General features: G+C 40.3%; 1 protein-coding gene across 1 annotated transcript in view; it reads left to right on the top strand.

The window, feature by feature from the left end:
* Positions 1-20,347, top strand: part of satb1a (SATB homeobox 1a) — a 31,829-nt gene extending 11,482 nt beyond the window's left edge. Inside the window, exons 7-11 of the mRNA XM_047383069.1 lie at positions 2,581-3,119; positions 6,857-7,054; positions 10,200-10,355; positions 15,395-15,595; positions 16,329-20,347. Of these exons, the coding sequence (XP_047239025.1) occupies positions 2,581-3,119; positions 6,857-7,054; positions 10,200-10,355; positions 15,395-15,595; positions 16,329-17,216 (1,982 nt within the window). The 3' untranslated portion in view covers positions 17,217-20,347. The remainder of the gene's footprint in view (positions 1-2,580; positions 3,120-6,856; positions 7,055-10,199; positions 10,356-15,394; positions 15,596-16,328) is intronic.
* Positions 20,348-26,500: the final 6,153 nt, after the last annotated feature.

Raw genomic sequence — 26,500 nt, 5'->3', positions numbered from 1 at the left:
AGCGTGTTCCATCAACAGCTTCGTCCAAGCAGCTGCTTTAAACGAAGAACAAGTTTTAACAGGATATTTATGGTTTTTCGGAAAGAGTTTTCCTGTGTTTATGTTGTGGTTTAGATAGTTCGCAGCAAAAATGGAAGACAAACAGTGCTCTGTAAAATAGAAGAAACTTTAATTAAAGTACAATAACACCAGCACAAATAAAATCATTGAGAGAGCTATGAAGAGATTATTTCTTTTTTCTCGCAAGCTTACAAATGCAGTATTATAAGCTGAAGATTAAAGAGCAGCGGCAAATGTTGTATCCAAAATGCAAAAGACACATCTGAAAACATTCCTAATTTCATGATTGGAACTGTAAATCAACGATGAACTACTCCACAAAAAGTCTAACCTTTCCTATGGTCCTGACAATCCTAAGACCAAGTGTCATAGTCTGAGGATGTTTCAGACCAAATCGCAGACAAGAATTGGGCAGCAGCATGTTCAGAGAAGATCAGTTTTAATAAGGCTTGAAATCAGCACTTACAATTCCACTCCATGAGCACAAAAGCAGGGGAACACGAGGAGCTCGAGGAGAGACGGGACATAACACACACAAGGAACCAGTGGGGAACAAAGAAAACAGACCAACTAATATACAGAGAGAAACAAGTGTGGAAGAATACACAGGTAATCAATGAAACAGGAGACAGGTGTAACATGGCTAGCAGGGACGCTGAAAGACAGGTGACACTAATTACGAAACTAAACCATGGGATAAGGGACTAATTAACAAACTCTGAGAAACAGATCTAAGAAAACTATAACAACCTAAGATATAAGAACCTGGAAAATAGGAATTAGCAAAAGAAACCATAAAGGAAACCCTAACTAAAAAGTAAACAAACCCAAACAAATACTGACTGAAACTAACTGGAAAGGGAGCAGAGAAAGCGAAGACTAGAATAAATGTAAACAATAACTATAAGCTAACATATAGAAGGAACTGAAACAATAAAGACTAACACGGGGAACTAAACTAGGGATAAGGCTGGGAAGAGCTACAAACATAAAGGGAAACCAACACTGAGTAATTAATAACTGAAGGGGAACTAATGACAAGAGGAGGAACAGGGCAAAGAAACTAATAAACTAGAAGAGTGCAGCAATAACAAATAACTTAATAATAAACAAGCACAGAGACACTGAACGGGAAACTAAACTAGAGAACCCAAGGAAGCAAGAGAACTGTAATAATAATAATAAAAATAATAAGGAGAAAACCATTCTAAGTAATAAATAAATGAGAAAGCAACCACGAAGGGAACTATGGACGAGGGGAGGAAGAACTACTAACACTAGGAGGCAGGAGGGAGAACAAAACTACCAGGAAAGAGAAGGAATAAACAAACATGACTAATAAATCCAAAGAAATAGAAACACGTAACTGGAGAGTAAATAAACACAATACCAAAACAAAGTCCACAATGGCAGATCCTGACACCAAGACCTAAAAAGCAGTGAATGTGTGAAAACTATATAGTCCTGCCATTAGTCTTATGCCACCCTGGGCAAGCCCTTCATTCTTCATAAAACTCTAAATAGTTTTCAACTTTCCCTGACACACCAATGGACAATGCACAATATTAAATTTGCACTACAAAACATGAAGAAAAAAAAATTGTACTACATGTTTGACCAAAGGAAGTATCCAAGTTTTTGCTTCTCCAAGTAGGTCTCACAAATCCAAAACACATTTGTATAAAAGTGTATTGTATAAATTAATTTAGTCCAAGTTTGACCAGTGTGCTCGTAGTTTTCCTGCTTGTCTCAACTGAAGGTTATTTTGACTTGGGCAGACTGACAAAAAGACAATTGATGGAAAGTTTAGGGAGATTTTGGATGTAATTTGGGTTCTCCTTTGGACTTCCAAGGGCTTTCTTTCCTCAAGTAGAACATAATTTCCGTAGTTTTTGAGGACATTTTAATGAATGATATCAGAGTGGATCACTTCTTGTTGCCAGGTAGAACTAACTGAAGTATCAAGACAACAAACATTAGATTTGGTTTACAAGGATTTTATGCAGGGGTGCATGGTGGCACAGTTGGTAGCACTGTTGACTGGCATCAAGAAGGTCCAACTCCTGGCTGGGGCTCTTTCTGCATGGAGTTTGTATGTACATGTACGAGTTCTCTCCGGGGACTCCGACTTCCTCCCACAGTCCAAAAACAAGACTGTTAGGTTTATTGGTCTCTCTAAATTGCCCTCAGGAGTAAAAGGTTGTTTTTCCTGTTTGTTGCCCTGCAATTAACTGTCCAGGGTGTACCCTGTCTCTCGCCCGTAGACTGCTGGAGATAGGCATCAGCTCCCCCGCGACCCTGTACGGGTATAGAAAATGGATGATTGGATTTAATGCAATTTAATCTTTCCTTCTTTATTAATGGTTCCAGTCAAAGCTCATATGTTGAGCAAAGAGACATGCTAAAGAGAGCTTGTAATAGTCATTCTGACTTTTATGTTTAGTCTATAGATTATTATGTCCCTTTTCTAGTTTTAGTACACCACATAAGTCCATTCATTTGTCTTTTCTTCTTCACCAGAATTAGACAGCTTTTCTGAGCAGTCCGCAGACATTACCCACACCCAGCAACCAATCCAAGGCAACTCAGTGGATCAGAACTCAAACCTTCTTTTCCCTCATGGAGCAGTTGCCAACATCTGTGGTCGGCCATCGCTTGGTCTTTGCCCTCCTGGGTTGGTCCCCCAGCCTCTCAGCTCTCAAATGGTGAACCAGCAGCTGATGATGACCCAGTTTCTTAACCAGCAGTATGCCGTTACTCGCATGCTAGCTGGCCAGGCTCTCTCCTCTTCACCACAGCAGTATCTCAACCACCCCCCTGTGGGAAGGCCTCCTGCCAAGGCCTTTTCTATGGCTCCTGATTCTCAAGCATCACAGCAGGCACACTGTGGTCCGGTGGGATGTCCAGCATCAATGGCACAAAATCAAAGTGGGGCTACAGCATCTTCAGTCGCACCGACAGACGTACCGAGTGACATCTACCACAGTGTACGAGAGGAGCTGAGAAGAGCGGGCATCTCCCAAGCCATCTTTGCCCGAGTGGCTTTTAACAGAACCCAGGTATTGCAAGATGGATGTGCAGAGTGAATGCTGACATAATTTATTGTTATAGTTCCTTAAAAATGCTATGACTACTTGTACTTTTCTACGTTTTGGCTCATTGCACAATAAACAAAATTTAAATCTTTATAAACATAAAAAGCTAAAGAGTACAGCACAATCTCTAACCTGCCAATCAAGACTTGGCCGTCCACCTTAACTGAAAGGTCAGGCAAGAAGGACATAAGTCATAGAAGCAGCCGAGAGCTCCATGGTAGCTTTGGAGGGGCTTTAAAGATCCACTGCTCAGGGGGAACAATCTCGAACCGAGACATTCCAAAGAAAACTACAAAAACTCATGCTCTCACTTTGCTACTCTCTCTGTTTATGAGACAGAAAAGGCATGTGGAACAACAGGAAGACTGATCAGAGTTGATGGGAAGATGGGTGGAGCTAACCAAAGTGTTAGTCTGCAAAAGCCTTGGAGGTTTACCTTCCAGAAGGACCATATCCCTAAATAATACAGGCAGATATACAATGGGATGGTTAACATCAGGGCATGTTCATGTGTAATAATGGCCCAGTTAAAGTCCAAAAAAGAAAGGATAAACAGTTCAGTCTCTAGATATGCAAAGCTGGTAGAGGCACCCTCCCCCCATCACCCCAGTACATTAAATATGCCAAAGTTTACAAATTTTTATCTGTTTGTCACATTGGGGTTTGAGGTTGTAATGTTCAAGTTCCAGAGGTATATCCATTTTTGCAAGGTTCTATACTTGATCTTCTGCTGGTGTTCCAGTAATGGGTTTGATTTGGTTCACACACTGGTCTCGCCTGTGCTTCACTAACCCCCTCCCTTGGTGAATGTGTGATTCTGTTTATGCGTTTGTGCCAGCTCTCTGCAGCATGAAGCTGGTGCCAGCAGTAAAGCAGCTGTTGGGCCAACTAATCACAACCCCTCAGAGAAAAGTTCTCTCACTCCCTACCTCCTGCTCAATCTCACTATCCTTCTATTGTGCCACCTTTCTCTACCACAAGCTCTCTGTTCTCTTTATTCTATATCTCCAACGGAAAATCTATCTTTTTTATCTTTCATTTTCTTTGCTTTCTTTGCCACCCTCTGTTTGTTTCTGAATAACCCTCCCCCAAAAGCTTGAATTACCAACTGCACCAAGACCGTTGAATTATTATCATTATTACTATTGTTATTATTACATTGTTTACTATCCACCCCCATGTTTCCCTGTTGCCAAGGGTGCTCTCGTGCCAGCCATAAGCATTAGGCATTATGCCAAAACCTTATCTTGTAGTAAAAGGCACATTTATCATTTGACAATTTACACAAAGACCCCCTTCTGTTTGGAAGCTGGGGTTAGCTGGGGGTCTCTGATATTGATTCATTGTTTGAAAAATAAGGTTCTTTTGTTTCATGCCTTTTTTTTTCTTATTGGAAAATCAGACCTGTAGTTTATGCGCGGGGTTTGATAAGTACGGTACTACACTTGGCACTGACTATGTTCTAGCTCTGAAACAGTAAATTGCAGGATATGTCTTTAAAAATTATTCAGATATGGTTATGGTCATATTAATTTTTTAAGCTTAAATAAATTAGGCTGATCACAGTTAGAGTCTACCACGACACTGGCAATTATTGTATCTTTTATTAATCTCAGGGGAAAATTACTATGGGGGAATGTCTAACATTAAGGCTACAAAAGAGTAGTTTAAACCTGGATTGCTAAACAATTCATATTTGGTTTAAAGTGAATTACTTATTTTTAGCTCAACCCTACAGTACAAATGATCCTAAATAAGGAAAACAATCTCAAAATGTCACTTTTTGACACTTTCTCGGCAAATCTGCCACTCAGTACAGTTAAGCCCAAAATATTTATAGCCCGGGCAAGTTTGGATTTTAAATAATATTCTTGTATCCAGTACTGTTATTTCGGATGGGAATTGACTTAGGTTTCTCCCAAAAGATAATAAGTGTGTCATTTTTGTTATTATTGTAATCACTATTTTTTATTTTACATTTAAGGAAAATTGGCTTGTCAAATATTAATTGCTCCCTTCTCTATGAATCATGGAAAAGCCTTAATTGATACTACAGTTATCAAACCATTTTTATAATTGCTGAATTATAATTGTGCATGTTTCCATTGGTAATGTGACAATTCATCTTTGAGCTCCAAGTCTTTGAATTTGGAAGGCCTTCTTGCCATTACCCTAATCATTAGCTCCCTCCAGAGATTCTCTGTTAGATTCAAGTCGGGACTCTGGTTGGGCCATCCTGAAACATTAGTGTTACTTCCCGCCAGGCAGAAGAAACATGTTGGCTGTGGCGGCTGGTGAAAAATATTCTTGGTAGGGCTGATGTAACAATACATTTCTCTACCTACTCGAATTTATGAAATGGAATCAGCAGTGAGACGACTTACGGATACAATTGAACAGCAACCCTTTCATCACGCCCGCGCAATGCCAGTTCAAAAGTGCCACAAAACAGTCAATGAATTTAGATAAAATATGACAATTCTAATCAACCTCTTCATTGTGCCTTCTTACTGCAACACGGTGTCCGTCATCCAGCTAGCTTGACACAGTTTTCCATATAAACTCTTGATTGTTCATGCTTCTTAATGCGTTCGGAGAGATGCTTCAAGTTGGTTTGTCTCCATGTTAAATCACATTTGGCACTTTTAAAAATAATGCAGGGAAAACAGAAAAGTGCATTTGCAATTCCACAGCCGGTCAGCCACGACTTGCGCTTAAACCAACTCTTGCAAAAACTCCGGTTGTAGCCTTAATTTTTCTCCTTGGTCTGTTGGTTGATGATAATGTCGGGCTTGTCGGGTCCCAGCTCCTTAACCCGGATTTTCCCCTCCATTGCCCTTCTTGCGAACAAGTAGAAAAATAAGGATCTCACCAAATTCAGTGGAAGCTGCACCTTGCTCGTTAAGTTTGCTATCATCCCTCTGATTGACTGCGCCACACAAGCGTTTTTTTGTTTTTTTTACCCGTGAGGGCCAATATTTTCAGTGCCCCAAGCCCATGAAATTCTGTGACACTGATTGGCCATATATATTTATTAATTTGCCCTGGCAACTGCACAATATTGGCTATTCGGTGGCACCGTTGGGGCAGTCTGAACAGTTCCCCGTGATATAAACATACGAGGCTGCCTGTGGGAATTCACTGGTGAATGAATATCAGTACCTGGGAAATGTAGTTTATATATATTTCATATTATACAGAGGCACACTTTAGTAAGTAAAACTGACATATATATATATATATATATATATATATATAATTTAGAATAGAATTTGTAAAAATATATTTTACATGTCCTCCTCTTTTATCAGAGGTCACCGCTGGCCGCCACTGCATGTTGGTAATAATTAAACGATTACCTTTCATCTAAATCTGCCAGTAGTATGAATAATTTTGGTCTCAACTGTATATAACTCAGTATAAAATACTGCCTGCCAGTAGTAGGTTTACAACCAATTCTTTGGTCAAAGTGTGAAAGTAAAACATAGCTTTAAAGAATAGTCTAAAATGGCGCTCTATGAAGAATCTCCTTTGAGTCAGCTCTCTAACCCAAAAAACTAGGTCACAATTTTTGACCAAGTGTTTGGTTAAAATATTCTGTATATGTAGCATTTGGGTTAAAGAAATAGCCCAGTATGTTCTGTGTGTACTATTTATGAATGTTTCTGAGATAAAAATCAACCTTAATGCATTTTTACTAGGGTTTACTCTCAGAGATCCTGCGGAAGGAGGAGGATCTAAAACATGCCTCCCAGTCTCTGCTGGTCAACCTACGGGCCATGAACAGTTTTCTGCAGCTTCCCGAGGCTGAGAGAGAGCGCATGTACCAGGAGGAGAAGGAGAGGAGCATGACCGGCTTCCCACCCAGCTGTAACAACACACCCCCAAGATCCACGCAGGTAAGCCAGTGCAGAGACTGTAAGAAATGAAAACAAAAGCCAGTCTTGCACACATACTCTGAGAGTTTCCACCTTGCAGTCATAATAAAAATAAGTGCACATTCTTCTAATTTAAAGGCTTTATTTTTAAGGATTTAAACCCTTTATGATTTAGGTGAATTATGTAAATGCAGCCTCAGATGTTTTCTGCAGCTAAATTGCAGAAAGATTTATAAAATAGTGTTCTTTCAGGTTTGTTTGACAAGGGAAGGCTACTAAACAGAGTTGGCCATGGTTATACCAACAGCCCCTAGATGATAGATAGCTGTTTAATAGTATGTTGGATGCAGATTCCAAATGCAGCAAAATCTCTGCATTCCCTTTGACTTCATTTCTCAAAATGCTGATTCTGATCCCTTGTCATGTGTTTCTGAGTAATGCAAATATATGCATTTAAACATGTCTATACACCCGTATTTTCATTTAAAACTAGTGTTCATTCTCTCAATTATATTCTGTGTCCAACTAATCCTGTGGTTCTCTTGCTTTAAAGCGACATTCAACCATTGTGCTATACTAAATTTACCAATAAAGCCTTATCTGACTAAAATTTTATTCAGTTTGATCCAGTCATATAGTTAGATTTAGACCTGCTTAAATATATAGTATACAGTTCAGTGCTATCCAGTGCCATTTGGTAAAAATTATATATAAGTCCAGCTAATTTACTGAAACACTGATTTTGCAGCAATCACTCCTAAGCAAGCATGTGGTGACTATACAGGTCCTTCTCAAAATATTAGCATATTGTGATAAAGTTCATTATTTTCCATAATGTCATGATGAAAATTTAACATTCATATATTTTAGATTCATTGCACACTAACTGAAATATTTCAGGTCTTTTATTGTCTTAATACGGATGATTTTGGCATACAGCTCATGAAAACCCAAAATTCCTATCTCACAAAATTAGCATATCCTTAAAAGGGTCTCTAAACGAGCTATGAACCTAATCATCTGAATCAACGAGTTAACTCTAAACACCTGCAAAAGATTCCTGAGGCCTTTAAAACTCCCAGCCTGGTTCATCACTCAAAACCCCAATCATGGGTAAGACTGCCGACCTGACTGCTGTCCAGAAGGCCACTATTGACACCCTCAAGCAAGAGGGTAAGACACAGAAAGAAATTTCTGAACGAATAGGCTGTTCCCAGAGTGCTGTATCAAGGCACCTCAGTGGGAAGTCTGTGGGAAGGAAAAAGTGTGGCAGAAAACGCTGCACAACGAGAAGAGGTGACCGGACCCTGAGGAAGATTGTGGAGAAGGGCCGATTCCAGACCTTGGGGGACCTGCGGAAGCAGTGGACTGAGTCTGGAGTAGAAACATTCAGAGCCACCGTGCACAGGCGTGTGCAGGAAATGGGCTACAGGTGCCGCATTCCCCAGGTCAAGCCACTTTAGAACCAGAAACAGCGGCAGAAGCGCCTGACCTGGGCTACAGAGAAGCAGCACTGGACTGTTGCTCAGTGGTCCAAAGTACTTTTTTCGGATGAAAGCAAATTCTGCATGACATTCGGAAATCAAGGTGCCAGAGTCTGGAGGAAGACTGGGGAGAAGGAAATGCCAAAATGCCAGATGTCCAGTGTCAAGTACCCACAGTCAGTGATGGTCTGGGGTGCCGTGTCAGCTGCTGGTGTTGGTCCACTGTGTTTTATCAAGGGTAGGGTCAATGCAGCTAGCTATCAGGAGATTTTGGAGCACTTCATGCTTCCATCTGCTGAAAAGCTTTATGGAGATGAAGATTTCATTTTTCAGCACGACCTGGCACCTGCTCACAGTGCCAAAACCACTGGTAAATGGTTTACTGACCATGGTATCACTGTGCTCAATTGGCCTGCCAACTCTCCTGACCTGAACCCCATAGAGAATCTGTGGGATATTGTGAAGAGAACGTTGAGAGACTCAAGACCCAACACTCTGGATGAGCTAAAGGCCGCTATCGAAGCATCCTGGGCCTCCATAAGACCTCAGCAGTGCCACAGGCTGATTGCCTCCATGCCACGCCGCACTGAAGCAGTCATTTCTGCCAAAGGATTCCTGACCAAGTATTGAGTGCATAACTGTACATGATTATTTGAAGGTTGACGTTTTTTGTATTAAAAACACTTTTCTTTTATTGGTCGGATGAAATATGCTAATTTTGTGAGATAGGAATTTTGGGTTTTCATGAGCTGTATGCCACAATCATCCGTATTAAGACAATAAAAGACCTGAAATATTTCAGTTAGTGTGCAATGAATCTAAAATATATGAATGTTACATTTTCATCATGACATTATGGAAAATAATGAACTTTATCACAATATGCTAATATTTTGAGAAGGACCTGTACATAGGAACCTCTCCCGTTCTAATAGAAAGGAGCCTCCAGCAGAACAAGCCCCAGTGTGTGGGGCTATCTGCCACAGTCGGCGGGCAACTGAAAGAGATGGAAAGATCCAGGAGTACTTTCACCAAGTTAATGCAGATATATATAATATCTTTCTGTGGCTGTTTGCAGGAAAGAGACACATCAAAACCCAGATGTAGTGAGCCAGGAGTGCCCTCTATAGTAAAGAACAGTAAATAAAGTTAATTGTAGAAAAAGCTCTGTCAATATCTTCCTTGAGGAAAGAGACCTCTGAAGAGAATCACTCAGTGAGGTGTAGCTTGTATTAAAAGAAAAATCTGAGATCAGAAGTTAATGGCAGGAATAATTGGAAATAAGGCATACATGGAGAGCAGAGAGAGTGAAGGCAGCAGAGTGAGAAAATGGATCAACAAGTCCTACCACAGTCTAAGCCTAAAACAGCATAACTAGCTAGGTAGATAGCTCAATAGCAGGCTTACATTAAAAGCTTAGTGTTGTCACATTAAATATTACACATTAAAAAGATAAGAATCACTGAGATCATTGTATGTACCCATAGTTAGATTTCTAGTTAAAGTAGCTTTCTTTCCTCTGCTGATTATAACACAATCCTATGTTGTAAAAATCAGCTTAAGCATTGCTCTGCAATTACAACATTTTATCTGCTCCTTATTTCTAGATTAATCTAACTCCCTGTTATTTAGTGTGGATTAAAACCCAATCCTCCTTGCAACGGTTTTCTGTCTCTTCTCAGGCGAGGCTATCACCAGTTACAGCTGACAGAGGCTTGAGGACTGACAGTTGTGTCCTTAATGTCAATGCCTCTATTTATGAGGAAATCCAGCACGAGATGAAGAGGGCCAAAGTGTCCCAAGCTCTTTTTGCAAAGGTTTCCGTCTCCAAAAGTCAGGTATGGGCATTCTTGGTCATTACCTGTAAAAACCCATGAACTTTTCAAATCCCTAACTTGTGCATATTTTAGCCACTTATTTTCATTGCTTGATTAAATGTTTAAATTTGGCATTTTTAGATAACTACATGTTCTCATTTGAATCAGAAATAGCTAATGTGTGTGGAGAAAAGCCCAGATAATCATCCAGCAGCTGTGCTCTGCAGAGGACTATCGTCAGTGCATCGGACTGCTATTGTGTCCTAAATTATCGCTTTAATAGTCGGCATGCACACACTCACAATGCCTACTTATGCACACAGACATACTGCAAGGCTACTAACACACAATTGCACAAACAGGCACACTCACATAAATCCACTAATACAAACACACGCGGGCATGATTCGAGTGTTTATTGTTCTCATTTTTATAGCGGCCCCATAAGCTTGTTATTGCCTTTTGTTTTAAGGATAATTTCCCTTCATAGGAAGAGGGGATTTTAGCTGTCTCGCTTTCCCTCGTTCTACATCATCTACATTTCCACCTTTCTTTCTTTCTTTCTTTCTTGAAAGGAACTCTATTCATTTAGAGGTCATCCTGTGGCCTTGCATGCACAAGCAAGGGGTCCAATATTTTGTTTTTTTTCCTCCTTTCTCTGCCCCTCTTCTTTTTTTACTTTCACTTTTACTTTGTGCAGTTTGCTACCTCTTTTGCTTGTTTTTCCTTTGCTTTCTCTCCTCTTCTTTTCCCCTCTCTAATTTACCCAGTTAGTTGGCAGACAGAACCATGCTCAGTCTCTCTCTCCTATCTGGACTGTGCATCTGGATGGCTTTCAGTGCTGAAACTGGGCTTTAGCCAGGTGTGTGTGTATGTATCTGTGTGAGACTATAAGCCTGCTTCCAATCATGCTGCCGTTCATAAATATAACTGGGCTTTATGCCCCTCATTTTCCTCAATCTGCCACTCACTCAAGTTTCTACTCCTGTGATGCCGAAACAATTAAAGCAGATAAGAGATTAGTGGGTGAGGCATCAATAAATTCACCTTTTTGCACATTTCGTAAGTAGACAACAAACACTTTTCAGTAAATGCATAAAGAAAATGAGAAATTAGACCCAGGAAGTGCAAAATATTTTAGTCTTCCACCCACTTACTATTACTTTAAAAACTCGCCTTATGCCCCTAACTTGTTCACATTTTGTCGTCTTACAACCACATATTTCACTGTTAACAGGATTTTATGTGATGAATAAACACAAATTAATGCTTAGTTGGGAATGAAAGGAAAACCATAAATGATTCTTAAAACGTTTTACAAATAAAAATCTGAAAGGTGTGGCATGCATTTGTATTCACTCCCTTTATTTTGATACCCCTTAATAAAATCCAGTTGAACCAGCAGCCTTCTGTCATTTTGAATGGAACACGTCTGTGGCCTTAAAGGTCTGTTAGAGAATATTAGTGAACTAATGGCATCATGGGTACTTTGGAGCTCACTAGACTGGTAGTGTTAGGTTTTGACAGGACAGTTATTAGTCATTCAATTCAATTCAATTCAAAAATACTTTATTAATCCCAAAGGGAAATTAAATGTTGTTGTAGCTCATATTATGAAGGTTTCCTCAAAGAGCCGTTGTAGATGCTGATGGCTGTGAGCAGGAAGGATCTCCTGTAGCGCTCCGTCTTATAGCAGATCTGAAGAAGCCTCTGACTCTGTTGTTGTAGGACAGTCTGATGAAGAGGATACTCAGGGTTCTCCATAACGTTCTTCATTTTATGAAGAATCCATCTTTGTACAATGATCTCCAGAGGTTCCAGAGGAGTCCCCAGAACAGAGCCAGCCTTCTTTATCAGTTTGTTGAGCTTTTTTAAGTCCCTGGTTGTGATGCTGCTTCCCCAGCAGATGATGGTAGAAGAGATCACACTTTCCACAACAGAGTTATAGGAGATATGCAGCATCTTGCTGCAAACACCAAAGGACCTAAGCTTCCTCAAGAAGTACAGTCTGCTCTGTCCCTTCTTGTAGATGGCTTCACAGTTGCATCTCCACTCCAGTCTGTTGTCCAGGTGAACACCGAGATATTTATACTCCTCCACCACCTCCACTTCTTCTCCCATGATAGAAATAGAAATAGTTTTTGACTTATTCTTGTTTCTCTTAAAATCTACAATCATCTCCTTTGTTTTAGTCATGTTCAAAATGAGATGATTGTTTCTACACCATGCCACAAAGCGGTCCACCACCTTCCTGTACTCAGCTTCTTGTCCATCTCTGATCCACCCCACGACTGCAGAATCATCCGAGTATTTCTGCAGATGACAGGAGTCTGTCTTGTACTGGAAGTCTGAGGTGTACAGAGTGAAAAGGAATGGTGAGAGTACAGTCCCCTGTGGTGCTCCTGTGCTGCTGACTACCTGGTTAGACTCACAACCCTTCAGTCTCACAAACTGTGGTCTGTTTGTCAGGTAGTCTTTGATCCAGGAGATTGTTGAGGCCTCCACCTGAGTCTTCTGGAGTTTCTGACAAAGCAAATCAGGTTGGATTGTATTAAATGCACTGGAGAAATCAAAGAACATGATCCTCACAATGCTACTGGCTTTGTCCAGATGACAGTGGGTTTGTTGAAGCAGGTGTATGATGGCATCTTCAACTCCAACTCCACAGCGATAAGCAAACTGAAGGGGGTCTGATGGTTTACTGTTTGCTTACTCAGGTGGGCCAACAGGAGTCTCTCTAGGACCTTCATGATGTGGGATGTTAGGGCAACAGGTCTATAGTCATTGAGGACTGATGGGTGAGTTTTCTTTGGCACCGGAACAAGACAGGAGGTCTTCCACAACACCAAAACCTTCTTCTGGGCCAGGCTAAGGTTGAAGAGGTGCTGCAGAATCTCACAGAGCTTCTCTGCACAGGCCTTCAGGACTCTAGGGCTGACACCATCTGGATCTGCAGCCTTATTCTGGTTCAGTCTCTCCAGTTGTCTCTTCACTTGACTTCTTGAGACACACAGGTGGAAGGGGGAAGCAAAGGACGCATCAGCATCTTCTGATATGGTTGAAGGCAAACATGTAGAAGGGTCTAGGGCTGAGGTGGAAGATAAAAAATGTGAGGTGTTACTGGACAGCTGTGGGTCCTGTGGGTCAAAGGAAGATGGAATGTCTGTTTGGCTGTGAGCAGGAGAGGAGGATGCGAAGCTTGTTTCTGAACTGAACCTATTGAAGAATGTGTTCAGTTCATGCACTCTGTTGTAGGAAAGCCAGTAGATGTCTCACCAGAAATTTTCCACAAACCATATAGGAGAAACATCAGATCATGTAGAAGATGTAAAAAGTTTGGCATACATACAAAACGCTATGTATGGTTGAAAACTGTGCATACCACACTGAACACATCACCACAAGTATTAAACACAGTGGTGGCAGCAAAATATGTGGGAATACTTGTCTTTGGCAGGGACAGGGGGGCTAGTCCGAGTTGATGGGGAAAATGAGGACACATGCACACCACACTTTTCATATTTTATTTGTAAAGTTTGAAATGATATATCATTCTACTTCCTCTTCCTAATTATGTGCTAGTCAGTGAACACTCAAGAACAGATGAGAAATTGTGTCTTTATTATGCTATAGCATGTTTCAGATTTGTCAGAAGTCTAGTATATGCAAAAGCTGTTAGCACACGTAATAGTTCCCCTGGATGTTTAATTAAACAAGAAGTGTCCCCTGCTCAAACCACCAAACTAAGACAACCACAGCGCCCCCTCTCTCCCAACCTCCAATCTGTGTACAGGCCTCAGCACAGCATGCTCACAGACCCAAGCGAACAGGTCACAGGATAAATGTCAAATAAATGTCAGATATGAAATTCAAAACATGTCAGATATGAAAACCCATGAAATGTCAGATATGAAATTGCCTTAAAGGTCAGGTATTAAATCCCAAAAATATCATTATGTACCAATGTACCAAAGATATGAAGAGAATGTGTAAATCACTGGATACATTTTAAATTCACAATGATAGTGCTACTATGTAATTTTGTCACATAAAATTCTCAAAATACATTGAAGCTTGTGGTTGTTACATGAAATAAATGTGAGATCATCACAAGGTATAGACTTTTGCAAGGTGGTGTCCATGGATTGAAAACATTGTTCAGTAACTCAAACCTGACCTATGCAGGGTGCCCTCTGCCTCTCTGCGACCCTGCAAGGATAAGTGGGATGGATGGATGGATGGATGGATGGATGGATGGATGGATGGATGGATGGATGGATGGATGGATGGATGGATGGGTGGATGGATGGATGGATGGTTAATATTATAACAAAGTGGAAGCGATCCGAAATGACAATAACTCAGCCATGAAGTGGTAGGCCATGTATAATGACAAAGTGAGGTCAGCGGATTCTGAGGCTCACAGTACCTAGAGGTCGGCAACTTTCTGCAGGGTCAAAAGCTACAAACTTAATGTGTGTTATTTGGCCATATTGGATTTGAGTTCGGAATCAGAATTCTGACATCAAAGACTTCTCCATTTGCTTCCACTGCTTTGGAAATAAGAAATTGTGACGTCAAAGTACAAACAGACACACCATTAAATATGATTCACACAAAATAAATAATGGTTTATATTAGGCCAAGAAAAAGAGTTTGAATAAATATTTGATTATCCACACTACATTGCCAAAAGTATTGTGTCAAACCACCAAATCAATGAATTACAATCACTTCCATGGCTGCAGGTCTATAAAGTCTGGTGTGGAGAAACTTCACTGGCCTGCACATAGTTCCTACCTCAACCTTCTTGAACATGTTTGGGATGAATTAGAGCAGAGACTGTTATTCTTCTCATCTAACTATGAACACACTCCTGAACCTTGTGGAAGATGTTTACAGAATAGTTGAAGTTCCTATTGCTGGCAACAGTGGGTCCATAAACAAATTAGACCTTATAGGTTAAGAATAGGATGTCATTAAAGTTCATGTACATGTAAAAGTAGACAGTCAAATACTTTTGGCATTATAGTGTATATCATCAGTGTATGGTATTGTAGGGCTGGCTGTGTGAGCTTCTGCGGTGGAAGGAAGATCCGTGCCCAGAGAACCGCACGTTGTGGGAGAACCTGTGCATGATCCGTCGATTCCTCAGCCTGTCCCAGATTGAGCGGGATGCCATCTATGAGCAGGAGAGTGGCAGTGTGACTTCACAGTACTGTGCTGACAGGTTCACAGTACTCAACAATGACAGCGTACTGGTAAGGCTATAAGAGGAGTACAGTATTAATGCACACACATTTTCCAATTCAAGTGAAAACAAATTACTACAGCAAAAAGTGTTAATACCGTTCCCATAGTGATAAATGGTGGTGGCAGCATCATGCTACTGGGTTACTTTTCTGCATATGCAACAAAGATTTTCATCAGGATGGATGAAGTTATAAGCAATTCCAAATACTAATTAGTTTAGACCTAAACTTTTAGTTCTCTGCTAGAAAGTTAGCATATACCCCGATCACCTAAAGAAGAATGACTTCATGACAGGATAATGAAAGTACTGTATGTTACATTTGAGCCAGACTGCAGAACTCTATCGAAAAAATCTGTGGGGTCACCTAAGGAAGGTTCTTGGCAATAAATCCCACAGAGCGAACCGGTGAAGAGTTTGGCAAGTAAGAGTGGGCAAATACTGTGGAATGTTGATAGACGTCTTCCAAAGTATACTAGATGCTGTAATTAAATCAAAAGGTCCTTAAACAAAGTATTAGTTTAGAAGAGTTCACAGTGCACACTTTTTAAATTTTTTTTTTTTTTTCTTTGTATAAATTTGTTTGTTTTTTAGTGGAATTGTACAGGATAAATGGTGTGTTTTTTACACAAAATCCTTGAATTTTTTCAGGGATATGTACACATTTGAGAACCACTGTATGGTTCTGATCAGTGCATAAGTGTGTATTTTTCTTTTCTATTACTACCTATTTGTCTCAACAGCACCAACGCAACTTAATGATGTCTCAGCAACACCATCTTCAACCCCATCACCCGCTTCAGCCTGAGCCAGGGCTTGACCTATCTCCACCCCAACCATGCACTGCATCACCTGCTGAGTCTGAGGCTGGGGGTGCCTGGGGGCGCTTCAGAGCAAATTTGCAGAGCAGACCCTGCTGGGATGATGAAAGGGGAGACAGTCCGGAATGGGTTGATGGGGAAAAAGAAAACGCTAATAATCTATTTGTAGAATGGGGTATTACTGGAAGAGCGGGGTTCATTGGTAGAGAAAGTGATGTTCAAAAAAGGGATGGGAACATAGAGCTGAGAGGCCAAGATGACATCAGTCAAAACAGCCAATGTGAAAATGTAAGGAATAACGTGTTTGTGAATAGGTCTACTGTCAAGATTGAGAACAACAGCAGAGTTGGGGTTTGTTCAGAGACAGATAATCAAACAATAGCTAAACAAGACGTCCAAGGTGATAGGTTAAAGCTGTCTAATGATGCTCTGGGAATCCTGCAGAGCTTTATCCGGGATGTTGGCCTCTACCCGGACGAGGAGGCGATCCACACACTCTCTGTCCAGCTGGGTTTACCCAAAGACACAATCCAGGGCTTCTTCAGCAGCCAGGACTTAGAGCAAAGCCAAGACAACAGCCAGAGTGCAATGCACAGGCATGACAACCAGCAAGTCTGTTCAAATCCAGACCTCTACGAGCCAGATTTAACCACACAGGATCCTGAGGTCACTGTAAAGGCAGAACAGAAAGAAACTAGGGTGGAGAAAATTGTTAGAGACACAACAATTGAGGTTCCTATTTCAATGGAATCAGATGTTGCCACGCAAACCCTTCCCCCAATTAAAGAGGAGCAGGACAGTTACATCTAAGACTAACACATTCAGAACATGGTTAGAACAAGCAATATTTTCACTGTGAGCTCCTACCAGAAGGTTTTTTCCTCTCCTATCAAATTCAACGTTGATCTAATACAACTTAGTCAGTCCTGCATATTCTTCCAATGCAGGTGACTGTGTTTTGAGGCAGGGTAATAAGCATCTGCTGTTAAACACAATGGTAGAATATACCTCTGACTGTATAAGGTATCATTTCAAAAACTAAGAACCTAAGACCCTTTCATGCATGAACATGTCTGGAAAGTGCATGTGCAGAGATGTGTGTCTGAATATTCTTTACAGTTATTTGGTGAAACATGCACTGTACATCTGGATATTCTTTTCTTGCAGAGGGCTTAAACAACAAATACCCCAGAGTTGATAGTAAGCATTTACTGTGGGGCATTGAAACATGTTAAAAAAGCTCTGCTGTGTTTATACATGTTTTTTCGGTTACAATTTGTAGTGTTATTGATGCAGCAGTTGGATAAATCCGCACTACAAGATGTCAAAAAAAAAAGCTGTGAATACTTTTCTGTTCTTGCACTTTCCTGAAGTATTTTAGGACTGTAGTTCGTTTTTAGAAACTACTTCCAAATTATGTACAGTCATGGTTAAAGCCAAGCATTGCCTCTTTTAGTTCTAAGGTTTCATGCCTCAATGTAGTAAAACGTATTGTGGTCTTCGCCTATCAAGGACCAAAATGTCTGTATTCAATACATAAATAAGTAGTCGCAAAAATATTTGTTTATGTGGGACTATATACAATAAATAAATAAATGACTCATCAATTAACCCATCAAAGTCAGTGTTTGAAGCTGACTCCACTTAAACACAAGGTGATTAGTCGTCAGTTGAGTTGCTGTGCAGGTTGTCCTTAGTGCCATAGTGGCTGTTTAAACAATTGAATGATGGACATTGGTGCAGGAAATATAAAATAAATAAATACTGAAAAAACATTAGGTATGGCTTTTACATAAAATCCATTTCAGGTTTAATATGCGATTTGCAACAATTCATTTTCTGTTTAATTAATTACTGAAAAACCTATATGTTTTTTATTTATTTCTGTAATTATCCATTACAAGTATATATAAAGTATCTTACATGTATTTTTTTTATTTTATAAATTATTTATTTATTAGTGAGTAGGACTTGTGGTCTTAGATATTCACCAGGTCTTTAAACAAAGGACAAATCATTACTCATGGTACGTCACAGTGTGATGATATTTGTGGAGCAATAGATTACTTTAACGCTAAAAGTCATATCAGCATTTATTAAAAGTATGAGTTTATTCTTTGTGTCAGTCCAGAAACTCTAACAGAAATTAAGAGTCAAAAAAGCAAACCAGAGATATTTTTGACTTAAAGTGACAACAACAACCACCTCCCTACCATGCCATCCTGTTAAAGTGTAAGGTTTGTAATAGTGCAGAGTTTAAAGTAGGCTTGTTTAAAAGGGTTGCAAGGAATATCCTCTTCTCTTTAGAAAAATGCCCCACGACTATTGCATCAACTTTCAGGTGTGACCAAATTGGTTAGGTTGGACTACAACCATCACAACCACCTCATACCAATTTATTAGACAAGGGGTTGGGAGAATCATGATTTGCACCTGATTTGTAGCCACATTAAATCAGAATTCAGGTCTTGTGTAATTCAAGAGAACACTACAAGACCTCCGGATCAATGTTTAAATGAGACCAAAAGGGAGATGTTGCACTACAGTCATCACAAGCAACACCTAACGCCTACTTTTCAAGCACGGAGGTGGGAGAGTCAGGATTTGCACTTTTATGGCAGCCACATTTCATTCAAAGTCCTGCGACAGAATATTTAATAATGAAAAGTGAAGCTGTCCAACACCTAATGAAATGTAAGAAATGTATAAAACATAAAACAGTATAGTTCTACACATTAGTAAATCAAGGTTTGTCACTAAATAATTAATGATAGTGTCATGTTAGTAAACAGAAAATGTATTTGCTTAATTAATTTTAATAAACAAGAGGTTTCTTTTCATGTCATAAATGAAACCTTGGAGTGATCTGGCTGGGAAATTACATTTCTTTTGTTAATACATTTATTTAAGAAGTTCTGTGTTTTATTTTGCATCCCTAACACACTTGAGACAAAGTGTACTGTTGTTTGTGAGTCACGTGTGTATATCTGTTGAATAAGGGAAACCAATTCAACAAATCTGAAGTTCCTAGTGTTTAAAAGGAGTAATTGTAGCTAGTTTGTTGAGAAATGTATAGGGACCAATAATGCCTTTTTGAAAGTGGCACTGCCATTCTATGTGTTTGTCTTTGCTTCTTAATTATTTACTATCACAGTGAATAGTATTAAATTTAAAATTACTTTTTGTGGGTTGGCTTTGGTTTGTCTAATGTATTCAATATTATTCTTGTTCATGTTTCTCTCGTAATATGTTAACTGACACAATAAAATCAAAGCAGACGTTATCCATGAGGTTGCAGAATAAACATTTTATTAAATAAAGATGGTTGAACATGTATGAGTAAATCAATACAAAGCAAGCATGAAATTGTGCTGCAGTGTGTACTGACTGGTAGAATTTAAAAATTATGTAAAATATCCTTCCTGAATCCTTTCTGATGGCCTCTTCCTCTTTTGTTGTGCATTTTAAGGAACCTGTTTGCTTGTGAACACATTGTAGTATTTATATCCATGCACGAATTTACAAGTCTTTCAAATTAGGTAGTAACTAGGGCAAAAGCCTTGTTTTACAATTTTTAACAGAGGTCATTTAGTTGATTGTGAATAAATGACAATTACTGAGACTAAAGGTGAAAGGAGAATAAATGTTTTTGTTTAACTCATTCATTGTTCAAAGCTAAAGACATGCTGCGTGCAAGACTTATGTAAAGTTGAAGATTCATATAGTAAAGTTTATTCATTATGATCTCGTTGGCCTGATTTAAATGAATGTTTTGTTGGTAACACTCTTTTGCGTCAATAGCTAGTGGAATAGAAAGCAGAAATTGTTCATACTTTTTCAAAGTCTACGGTCAATTTATATGTTTGCCTATAAATTAAGGTTCATAACATTATAGAGCGTCGGTAGATTTATTTCATAAATTTGATGCTATCCCTGGTAATAAAACACATAAAGCTATACACCCTAGAGATGGTAGTGTGTGAAAATCCCAGTAGATCAGCAGTTTCTGAAATACTCAGACCAGCCCGTCTGGCACCAACAACCATGCTACATTCAAGTCACTTAAATCACCTTTCTTCCCTGTTCTGATGCTCGGTTTGAACTGCAGCAGATTGTCTTGACCATGTCTACATGCCTAAATGCATGGAGTTGCTGCCATGTGATTGGCTGATTAGAAATTTGTATTAAAGAGCATTTGGACAGGTGTACCTAATATATATATATATATATACATACATTCACAGGCCACTTTATTAGGTACACCTTGCTAGTACCGGGTTTTGCCTTCAGAACTCCCTTAATCCTTCATGGGTTTGGTCCATATTGACATGATAACATCACGCAGATGCCGCAGATTTGTCGGCTGAACATCCATGATTCGAATCTCTTGTTCCACCACATCCCAAAGGTGCTCTATTGGATTGAGATCTGGTGACTGTGGAGGCCATTTGAGTAACGTGAACTCATTGTCATGTTCAAGAAACCAGTCTGAGATTATTTGTGCTTAATGACATGGCGCGTTATCCTGCTGGAAGAAACTTTCAGAAGATAGGTACACTGTGGTCATAAAGGGATGGACATGGTCAGCAACAATACTCAGGTAGGCTGTGGCGTTGACATGATTCTCAATTGGTAATAAGGGGCCCAAAGTGTGCCAAGAAAATATCCCCCACACCATTACACCACCACCACCAGCCTGAACCGTTGATACAAGGCAGGATGGTGGTGGTGGTATGTCGACACCAAATTCTGATCCTACCATCCGAATGTCGCAGCAGAAATTGAGACTCATCAGACCAAGCGCAGTCTTTTCAATCTTCTATTGTCCAATTTTGGTGAGCCTGTGCGAATTGTAGCCTCAGTTTCCTGTTCTTAGCTGACAGGAATGGCACCAGGTGTGGTCTTCTGTAGCCCATCCGCCTCAATGTTCGACGTGTTGTGCATTCAGAGATGCTCCTCTGCATGCCTTGGTTGTAACGAGTGGTTTTTTGAGTTACTGTTGCCTTTCTATCAGCTCGAACAAGTCTGGCCATTCTCCTCTGACCTCTGGCATCAACAAGGCATTTGCGCCCACAGAACTGCCGCTCACTGGATATTTTTGGACTATTCTCTGTAAACCCTAGAGATGGTAGTGTGTGAAAATCCCAGTAGATCAGCAGTTTCTGAAATACTCAGACTAGCCCGTCTGGCACCAACAACCATGCCACGTTCAAGTCACTTAAATCACCTTTCTTCTCCATTCTGATGCTCGGTTTGAACTGCAGCAGATCGTCTTGACCATGTCTACATGCCTAAATGCATGGAGTTGCTGCCATGTGATTGGCTGATTAGAAATTTGTATTAAAGAGCATTTGGACAGGTGTACCTAATATATATATATATATATATATATATATATATATATATATATATATATATATTCTTTTCATATTGTTTCTGGATTATGTTCTACTATTCCTATGTTTCTTAGGTTTGATTATGTTTGGGTAGTATTTAGTTCCTGCCATGTTTTGTTTTTACTCTCAGTCTCTGTTAAGCAGTCAGCTTCATTCGCCCTGCCTGCACCATGTCAATCGGCTTTTGTTTTTCACCTGTGTCTCGCTATACATATACACCCTCATTCTGTTCATTCCTTGCGGAAACATTATGGGTTACTTCTCTCTGTCACCTGTTTGAAGTCCCCCAGCAGAACAAGGGAGTCTCCTGGATGGGGTGCTCTCCAGCTCTCCAACTCCCCCTCCAAGGACTCCAAAAAGGGTGGGTAGTCTGAACTGCTGCTTGGTGCATAAGCACAAACAACAGTCAGAACCTGTCCCCCCACCCGTAGGCGGAGGGAGGCTACCCTCTCATTCACCGGGGTGAACCCCAATGTACAGGCGCCGAGATGGGGAACAACAAGTATGCCCATTCCAGCTCGGCGCTTCTCACGAGGGGACACACCAGAGTGGAAGAGTGTCCAACCCCTCACAAGAAGACTGGTTCCAGAGCCAGAGCCGTGCGTCGAGGCGAGCCTGACTATTTCTAGCCGGAACCTCTCTACCTCGCACACCAACTCAGGCTCCTTCCCCACCAGAGAGGTGACATTCCACGTCTTAAGAGCCATCTTCTGCAACCGAGGATCAGACCGTCAAGGTCTCCGCCTTCGGCCGCCACCCACAACACATTGCTGCCGAATCCTTTGGCCCCTCCAACGGGGGTACCCACGCTTACTCTTCGGGCTGTGCCCGGCCGGGCTCCATGGGTGAAAGCCCGGCCACCAGGCGCTCGCCAGCGTGTCCCACCTCTAGGCCTGGCTCCAGAGTGGGCCCAGGACTTTTCTCTTACTCTCGGTGGAAGACACATGCATTTTCTCTCTCTCCCTCCCTCCCTGCTGATCCCTACTTCTGCTTTTTGTCTGTATTTTTCTCAGAGCCTCGCTTTGCATATCCTCCAAACTTGTAAATTATGGATTTGGTCAGCTGGACTCTCAACGTAATTGATCAGTTCTTTTTTTTTTCTATAGGAAGACAGGGTAAAGGAGACCCTCTTGTCCAGACAGGACGTTCTTCTCTGGATACACAATGGATTCTTGGCAGCAGTGGAAGATTGTGTGCCTGACTACGATGTCGGTTGAGGACATAGAAAATGTGTACATATTTGGACTTTTCATAACAGGATTTCTGCTTTTTGGAGTTGGTTACGTGGCTTATCGAGTGATTCGCAAAACGTGGGCGGCTGTTCAAAGTATTCCAAAGCTGCCTGCGATGTTAGATGGAGTCTGTAGAGCGATCAACACTCAGACTGGAATGTTAAGAGAACAGAATCGCAAGCTGGACACTATTCTTGAACAGAATCGCAGCCTGGCAGCGGTTGGACTCAGAGGTTAAAGGATATAATCTTGGAGAAGTTGTACGCTCGAGATCTGCAGAAAGTACCAGAAATTTGGCTATTTGGATTCACATACCATTAAAACTCTTAAGGTAGTTGGAAATTCACAACTGCCTGAACCACAACATTTATTTTTTTTTCTAAATCTGGCACCCCAATGTGGCCTTGGCAACTTCTGCTAACTGGCTATCAACAAAATATCTCCTGGATGTTATATAAGCACGACGCTCTTCCCCAGCACTCCCCTACCAGCTGTGTGCTGATAGGACTATGCGGCCAATTGATTAAACGTCCACCTCTCTTCTCAAGGACAATGGCGCTTCTATCAGTGTTGACAGTCTAATTCTTGCAAACAAACTCAGACTTATACATTCACACCCTCAAGATTCTACCGTACCCTTACTAAATCTTTACTTGTGTGTGTGTTGCTCACCCCTGCTGAGGTTTTTTTGTACTATTTCAGACTGTATTCTGCTAAGAATACAGTCTGAAATATGATTTTTTTTTCTCCTATCTTTCTTTACCTAAATGTGTCATTTCATTACTTTTCATAGATTTTCAGATTTCTCAGAAGGATTACCAGCAAAAGCCAATTATTATTAGTATTTCATTACTTTTTTATTGATTTTTAGTTTTATCTGAAGGATTGCCAGCGAAAACCAAATATTATTAGTAATTTGGACTTTAGCTGCTCTTACACCAATGACCCAGCTTTCTTAGTTAGACTGCAATGGACTGTTATTACTTAGTTCAACTTCAGTACCAGTAAAAGCAATATATTATTAGAACCTGAAAATGTGGATTAAAGCTGTTTTGTACCAGTGACTCAGCTTCCCTAGTCAGAATTCAGTGGAATTATGAGACTATCAATATTGTCATCTTCTTTTAGCATAAGATGCTTTATTATTAAGAGTGGCTTGGAACCAATTTCTACCAGTAAACCTGGAAGGATTATTAATTATTATTACTCCCAAGGACTATAAGTGTCAATTGATTTGTTTTTCTGTGTTTATTTTCTTTGTGATTGTATTGTAATTGTTCTTCCTCATGTACAGCGTTTGAATGTCTTATTACTGAAAAGCGCTATATAAATAAACTTACCTTACCTTACGTAAGTGCAGCCGAGGGAGCACTGTGTCCATTTTTGGCAATCATCATAAGGGGTCTGTGGGCTACGCTTTGTCTGATCCCTCACCTAGGACCTGTTTGCCTTGGGTGATCCTACCAGGGGCATAAAGCTCTTGACAACATAGCTCCTAGGATCATTGGGACACTCAAACCCCTCCACCATGTAAGGTGGCAGCCCAGGGAGGCGGAAAAAAAAAAAGACAAGTATACATTAAAAAAAACTCCAGCTACATTTATTTTTAAGAGTCTGTTCGTAGCACAAATTGTGCCACCAGGGATTTTTATTTTGAAGCAAATATCTATAACTAAGGGATTTTTTTCTCCACGGAGCATATGTACTCATATTAAATAGTGGATTTTTTTTCAGTGTTAGATTCTGCTGTTACAAAAAGTGTGCATTTATTTTATGGTTGTTGACACATCTTTACCAGAAAGTGCAACAAATCTATCCTGGTTTGTATTTGGACAGATTTAAGATGATGTAAAGAATTGAAGCGCAGTCTGCAAGTCTAACTTCTTTGATCACTATACAAGTTCATTTATCAGGGACTACTTTAATTGTGCTCATAAAGATTTACTGGGGATTTAACTGTTGGATAGCAGGCTTACTTGTCTGCTGGTTTCTCTGTGAATTGGTGTCATTGTTTTCAGTCATTAAACAGTATTTGTGTTTCTCCAGTCACATGCCCTTCAGTGCCTTCCGTGTTTTCTCCCTCTTAAGTCTCTTGTTTCAAGTGTTGTAACAGTTATTTTATTCTTGGGTCATTTTCTCCACTGCTGCCCCCGACTCTCACACATCTCTCCTTTAGGCTTTCCGCATCACAGCTCCTTTAGTGTACAGAGACGAGAACAACATTCAAGCCCCATTTGGTCATAAATAGCTTCACAGAGTAATTCAACAATGCTGTGCCCCTTACTGTTGTCTGTTTCCATGACAATACGTTAGGAATGGCCTACGAAAGGCCATGGAAACCTCATCATCAGTAATATTAGCTGTAATAATGATGATAATAGCACTCTTGAACTGCGTTGCCTGTGATAATGATGGCAATGACAATGATGGTTATTATTTTTGCTTCTAACCACCATGCAGACCACTGGAAAAAAATGTAAGCAGTAAAGATGTGTAACATATTCATCTATATAAAATATCCCAGAGATTTTAGTTTTGTCCTGTTATGGTCATTCACTAGTGTCCTTATGCCTGGGGACATTATTTGATAAAACTGTTTATAAAAAGATGCATCAGGCTGACTGGTCTGACCTCAGAAATTGCTGTGATTAAGCTGACCCAAAGATACCGGTTGTTTTGTCGGATGAGTGCTGAAAGCAGACCTTCCTCTGAGTGGAAAGTAATCCTTCTTAATATACAGTATTTTTTCCACTTGTGCAACTACATTTCTCACTTGCAAGTAAGGCCTATGTCCTGGAGGGGGTTTAAAATAACAAAGGATTTTATAGAGATCGAAATACTCCAATTATTGTCGAACTTCGGATTCAAATGGACCAGTGACAGTTTCATTTTGACTGTGGAACTGAGGGCCAGATCTCATTCTTCCACAATTGACCTCTGGTCATCATGTGTTTTTTGAATCTAGGGAAGACATTGTCCCTTGAAGTATTTTGTGGGAGTGCTGATGGATTATGGGGTACCTGGGTGACTTTTATGGGCTATCTGGTTCATGCATGCCCAAACCAAGAACTGGTAACCAGTCCGGCTCAATGTCGACCTTGTTCCCAGTGCGTGTTAGACTCCACTATGGCTGCCCCTTGTTACAAATCCTGCTTGCAGTGTACGTGTAGTTATGAAGAGGTGACTGTCTGGTTTGTGAACCTCAGGGTTGTATCTTTTCTTTTTTGCAGATGATGTGGTTCTGTTAGCATCCTTAGGACATGATCTTCAGCATGCCCTGAAAAGGTTTTCAGCCATAGGTAAAATGGTTAGGATAAGAGTCAGTTCTTGTAAGTCTAAGGCCATGGTTCTAAACTGAAAAAAGGATGATTTACTCCCTCCAGGGGGTTGGTATCTGCTTGAAACACAGAACTTAAAGTATCTTGATTTCAAGTGAGAGCAAAAGATGGAGTTGAAGATGGACAGA

Source organism: Girardinichthys multiradiatus, chromosome 13 (assembly GCF_021462225.1).
Source record: "Girardinichthys multiradiatus isolate DD_20200921_A chromosome 13, DD_fGirMul_XY1, whole genome shotgun sequence".
Lineage (NCBI taxonomy): Eukaryota > Metazoa > Chordata > Actinopteri > Cyprinodontiformes > Goodeidae > Girardinichthys > Girardinichthys multiradiatus.
This window is presented reverse-complemented; position numbering and strand designations above follow the sequence as displayed.